Raw genomic sequence first — 5,680 nt, forward strand, 5'->3', positions numbered from 1 at the left:
GGCTGGCCTGCCACCATCAATATCCGTGGGTCAATAGTATATTAGCAGGTAGCAATGTTAGGTCTCTGTTAAGTCACAGCTGTGGTTAGGGGGAACATGGATGCCCAGATAAGCTCTTTCGTGAAAGCTGATGTCAGCATGTCATTGCCAACCACAGAAGACTTATATTCATCATTTGGCTTGCTAAAATAACATGAATTTCTTTTAAAAGTCCATACTCTTAAATTGCCAGCATATGATTTATGCAACACTGGAATTTGTCAGCTGGTTTAAGCCTACAGAGACTTATGTAGGCAGTGGGTGGGAAGAAAATGCGCGATGCAGAACCCAGTACTTTTTTTATGTTAGATATTACTCATTTTTATTAATACATTACATTTATATAGAAACGTTCTTTCACATACCATGAAACTTCTTCAAAAACGAATTTAATGAATTCTACTGATATAACCCAGATAATTGTGCATCACCCCCTAGAGGTGGCTAGAGGTAGCCACCAAACAACCCCAAAACAAGCATTTGTTGTGTTAATGCTATTTTTGAGTGACAAGTAAAACAATATTCATATTGTGTATAATACTTGTGTCAGTTGTTTTGCGAATGTTTCCAATTTGGGGAAAAAGAATCCACAAAGCACCCCAAACCCTCAGAAATCATTTAAAAGATAAGAAACAGGTAATAGAGGGCAGTGATCTTGCAACGGTCAGCAGACTTTTTTTTTTGTAGGGGGCCCACGTGTAATATTTTCACCTTTGTGGGCTATAGGATCTCTGTTGCGCTATTCAGCTCTACTCAACTCAATTCCACTGTAGCATGAAAGCGGCCACAGACAACACATAAACAAATGATTATGGCTATTGTTTTGTTTCGGGAGGCAAATTAATGCTCAGAGACTGAGTTTGCCTTTGCTGGCAATTTATTTTACACAGGTTCACTGCAGGAATTTCACAGGCCATACAGGAAAATCGTTCTTAATAAGCAAAAAGGAATTACAAACTCCAAGCCAACGATAGATTAATTGCACTGTTGTTCCAGGCAAGGGACTATGGAAGGAGTAAAGTCTAAATTTAGTTGAGGGGTACCTTTATATGAGTATGTCCTCGGGAGAGATGGCTTAGTCAATTCAGAGCTGATATCCAGCTGCCAGGGCAAAAGTACAAGTCCCCTGTTGCTAGAGCACGTTGCTAGGGAACGATGCCACTGGCATTGACATGCCAGAGGGTTTTTCTTGGGGGTGCTTTTTGGCTTTCACCACTGCCCATAAAAGAGTTGCCTTTACCTCAGCAGGATCTAATTGCCCCAAGGTTTTCAGAGAGCTATTTAGATCAGCAAAGTGTCTTGCCCAGACCGAACACTCTCAGGTATTCCTCACAAACTCTTGGTATTTATAGTCAAAATGTCTCCTCGCCATAGTTGCTTCTTCATGTTTTTATTGATAAGCCCCAGCAGGTCCCCTCAGCAGCTGAGCTGAATGCTTATCAATGACAACGGATGAGATGACAATATCCTGTCACAGCTTACTTCACTCTTAATCAAAACAACTTTACTCTTAAATACAATTTCATTTTTTGTCATAAACAAGTGGATTTGGAATCAGGTCAAACCAATATACAATAGCTATAGTCCAATAAAATTTTATTTACAAAAACAGGCAATGCGAACACCAATTAAAAGACGAGATTGCTAGAGAACCAATCATATATCATCTATAAGCAACCTACTTTAAATATAAATACACAGCCCTAAAGGACTAGGGAAAGATATATTGATCTAACACTAATCAAAAGAAAATGCGAGTAGCTATATTAATTTCAAACAAATCAGACTTCAGAACAAGAAATATTAGCAGGGATTAGGAGGGCTATTACATAAGTATAAAGAGGCCAGTTCTCCAAGAAGACATAACAATCCTTAATGCATATGTGTCTAACAATAGAGCGTCAAATATATGAGGCAGAAAATGACAGAACTGCAAGGAGAGGTAGACAGATCCACTATTATAGCTGGAGACTTCAACACCCTTCTCTCAGTAATTGACAGATCCAGCAGGCAGAAATTCAGTAAGAACATAGTTGAACTCAACAGCACCATCAGTCAGCTAGATCTAATTGACATTTATAGATTATTTTGTCCAACAAGAGCAGAATGCACATTTTTTTCCCCTCAAGTTCACATGGAATACTCACCAAGATAGACCACATCCTGGGCCATTAAACACACTTTAATATATTTAAAAGAATAGAAACCATACACTGTGGTTCTCAGACCCCAGTGGAATTACACTAGAAATCAAAAACAGATAGATAGTTGGAAAATGCCAAAGTATTTGGAGATTAAACCACACACTTCTAAATAATGGCTCAAAGAAGTCTCAAGAGAAATTTAAAAATATTTGGCATTAAATTAAAATGAAAATACAGTTTGTCAAAATTTGTAAGATGCAGCAAAAGCAATGCTTAGAGGGAAATTTATAGCACTGAATGTACATGTTAGAAAGAAGAAATATCTAAAATCAAAAAGAGGTAGTGGACTAATTAAACCCATGACCATAGATTGTTGACTCTTTAACCAAAAAATGATCAATTTGATTATAAAGTAAGCCAAATTATTTCACTCTACTCTATGTTTACAAAACCATGTAGAACCATCCAGAACCACTAGGGCATCTATCAAAATGGAACTGCAAGATAAATTAGACAAAATAAATGCAGACCTAGAATAACGCTCCTCAGCATCCATCCATGGATGATTGGCATTAGTACCCTTACCAAGCACCCAGCTCTTACCACTTTATCTGATCCCTCTTTGAACCTATATTTCTTCTTCTTTTAATGTTTATTTATTTATTTTGAGAGAGAGAGAGAAAGAGAGGCAGAGAATCTCAAGCAGGCTCTGCGCTGTCAGCACGGAGCCTGACTCAGGGATTGATCTCACAAATGGTGAGATCATGACCTGAGCCCATGTCAAGATCCGGTGCTCAACCAACTGAGCCCCCCAGGAGCCCCTGAACCTACACTTTTAACTGACAGCTCCTTTCCTCCAGTAAACTCAAACTGATCTTCCTTCTCGTCCTGATTACAATTTATATTCTTTATGCAAGAGCCCAAGTGATCTTCAAAAAATCATTCATCTTCCTAAAATTCTTTGTTTTTCCCACTGTCTTTGATAGAAAAATCCTTAATACCTGCAAGACCTGGCATAATCTAGTGCTGTCTTCTCTCCCCAACCCAATCTTATGCTTTTGTTCCCGTTGAGTTATTATTCCTCCAAAATATTGAACACCAAGCATTTTCTTCTGGTGCACTGGGTATCTACAGTTCCCTAGAAGGTACCTTTACATTCCTCTCTGTTCTTCTAGATAATCCCTCCTTGCATTAATTTCCTACAGCTGCTATAACAAATTACCATAGCCTTGGTGGATTAAAATAACAAAATTTAGTGTGGTATAGTTCTGGAGGGCAGAACTCCAAAATCAGTTTTACTAGACTGAGGTCTAGGTGTCAGCAGGGTTAACTGCTTCTGGTGGCTCTGAGAAGAGGATTTGTTTCCTTGCCTTTTTCAGTTTCTTTCTTTTTTTTTTAATATACATAATTTTATTACAATTTTTTTTTAAAAAAACAAAACGCAAAATTCTAAAAAACCCAAATTTACTATTGATACTTATTCCTACAAGTTTGCTGTGCTACAGTACACAAGTCAAGAAATTAAGAAAACCATTAAATATTTAGAAACATTCAACATCAGAAGCTTTAAAATCTGACTGTATGTAGTAGCCCCTCAAAAAGCTACAACCTGCATTCTTAAAAAAGTATTTTCTCGGGGCGCCTGGGTGGCGCAGTCGGTTGGGCGTCCGACTTCAGCCAGGTCACGATCTCGCGGTCTGTGGGTTCGAGCCCCGCGTCGGGCTCTGGGCTGATGGCTCAGAGCCTGGAGCTTGTTTCAGATTCTGTGTCTCCCTCTCTCTCTGCCCCTCCCCCGTTCATGCTCTGTCTCTCTCTGTCCCAAAAATAAATAAACGTTGAAAAAAAAAAAAAAATTAAAAAAAAAAAAAAAAGTATTTTCTCTACAAAGAATCTTATCTATACAAAATACAAAAATCTGCACAGTTTTTATACTGAAGCTAATATTAAGCTGCACTTGAATTCACATTCTTAGCAAAACAATTGCCTGAGCACACACACACACTCCACACATAACATTACAAGATAGCCATTTATTCTTCATCTTCCTCCTCTTCCTCATCATCTTCATCTTCCTCCTCCTCCTCCTCTTCCTCCTCATTCTCTGGTTCATTCTTCTTCTTTGAACCTGTAAGCTTACCAGGACCCTTCTTTCCCGCTTCACTTTTGCCCTTGGCGCGATATGCAGCAATATCCTTTCCATACTTCTCTTTTAGCTTAGCCGCCTTCTGTTCATATGGTTGTTTATCTTTGGCTGACTGTTCAGACCACATTTCACCCAATTTTTTTGCAGTATCCCCAATGGGTAAACCAGGGTGTTCACTTTTGATCTTTGGGCGATGTTCAGAACAAAACAGGAAGAATGCAGACGGAGGCCTTTTAGGAGCATTGGGGTCTTTCTTCTTTCCTTTCTTGTCACCTTTGGGAGGAACATAATGTTTCATCTTCCTGTCATAGCGAGCTTTGTCACTTTTTGCCATATCTTCAAATTTCGACTTTTCCTTCGCAGACATGGTCTTCCATCTCTCGGAACATTTCTTGGAGAATTCAGCGAAATTGACCAAAGAGTCTGGGTGTTTCTTCTTGTGCTCTTCCCGGCAGGTCTGCACGAAGAAGGCGTACGAGGACATCTTGCCCCTTGGCTTGTTGGGGTCTCCTTTACCCATGGTGACAGATGGTGTCTACCTGGTGGTAGCTTTTCCTCAGTCCCGCGGAGGGGCCGGATCCAACAGAGACGCTTCCTTTCCAGGGCTCCAGCGTGAACTGGTTTATCCGCCTTTTTCAGTTTCTAGTGGATACCTGTACTTCTCTGTTTGTGGCCTCTTCTTCCATCTTCTAAGCACATTGCCTTCTCCTCTGACTGACTGCTCCTGCGTCTCTCTTACTTGTGAGGTCATTTAAGGGCCTATCTGTATAATCTAGTGTGTCTCCGCATTTTAAGATCCTTAACTCAATCATGTCTGCAAAGTCCATTCACCACTGAAGGTAACATTCCCAGGTTCCGGACATTAAGATGTGGACACTTCTGGAGACCTTATTCAGCCTACAGCCTACCACACTATTCATCTTCCACATTTTGGTTTCTATGTCTTTCCCCCAGAGAGGATGACTTGACCCTCCAATCTCCAGTCTCCAATGTGCTCCCTCACATTGTCTCATTCAGCAAACCCTCTCTTTTTATTTCACCTCAATTACTTTTCAGTTTAACACCTGCTCTTTCACTAGGCTTTAAGCCAAAAAGGTCAGAGAACACGTCTATTTTATCATTGTTGAGTAAATAACCTAGTGATGTGGGGGTGCATTTTCACTTTTGCCACCAAAGGGCACAACTTGGTTTCCTTAAGCAACTTGAATTTATGATAACGACATGTGAAGTAACATTTTCCTTTTTTACCTTGTTCAATTTTTCCAGCGTACTTTCTTTTACACTAGGCTGAGCGAAAGCATTTTTAGGAAAATTTTCTTTCTGGCAAGAAAAACAAAACAAAACAAAATAAAAT

At 39.6% G+C, this 5,680-nt stretch overlaps 1 protein-coding gene across 1 annotated transcript; it reads right to left on the reverse strand.

Annotated features, from left to right (window-relative positions):
• Positions 1 to 4,198: 4,198 nt before the first annotated feature.
• On the reverse strand, positions 4,199 to 4,952 carry LOC123581022 (high mobility group protein B2-like). The gene has a single exon (XM_045446639.1). The coding sequence runs from the start codon at positions 4,844 to 4,846 to the stop codon at positions 4,214 to 4,216; it is 633 nt and encodes a 210-aa protein (XP_045302595.1). The 5' UTR covers positions 4,847 to 4,952; the 3' UTR covers positions 4,199 to 4,213.
• Positions 4,953 to 5,680: the final 728 nt, after the last annotated feature.

This window comes from Leopardus geoffroyi, chromosome A3 (assembly GCF_018350155.1).
Source record: "Leopardus geoffroyi isolate Oge1 chromosome A3, O.geoffroyi_Oge1_pat1.0, whole genome shotgun sequence".
Taxonomy (NCBI): Eukaryota; Metazoa; Chordata; class Mammalia; order Carnivora; family Felidae; genus Leopardus; species Leopardus geoffroyi.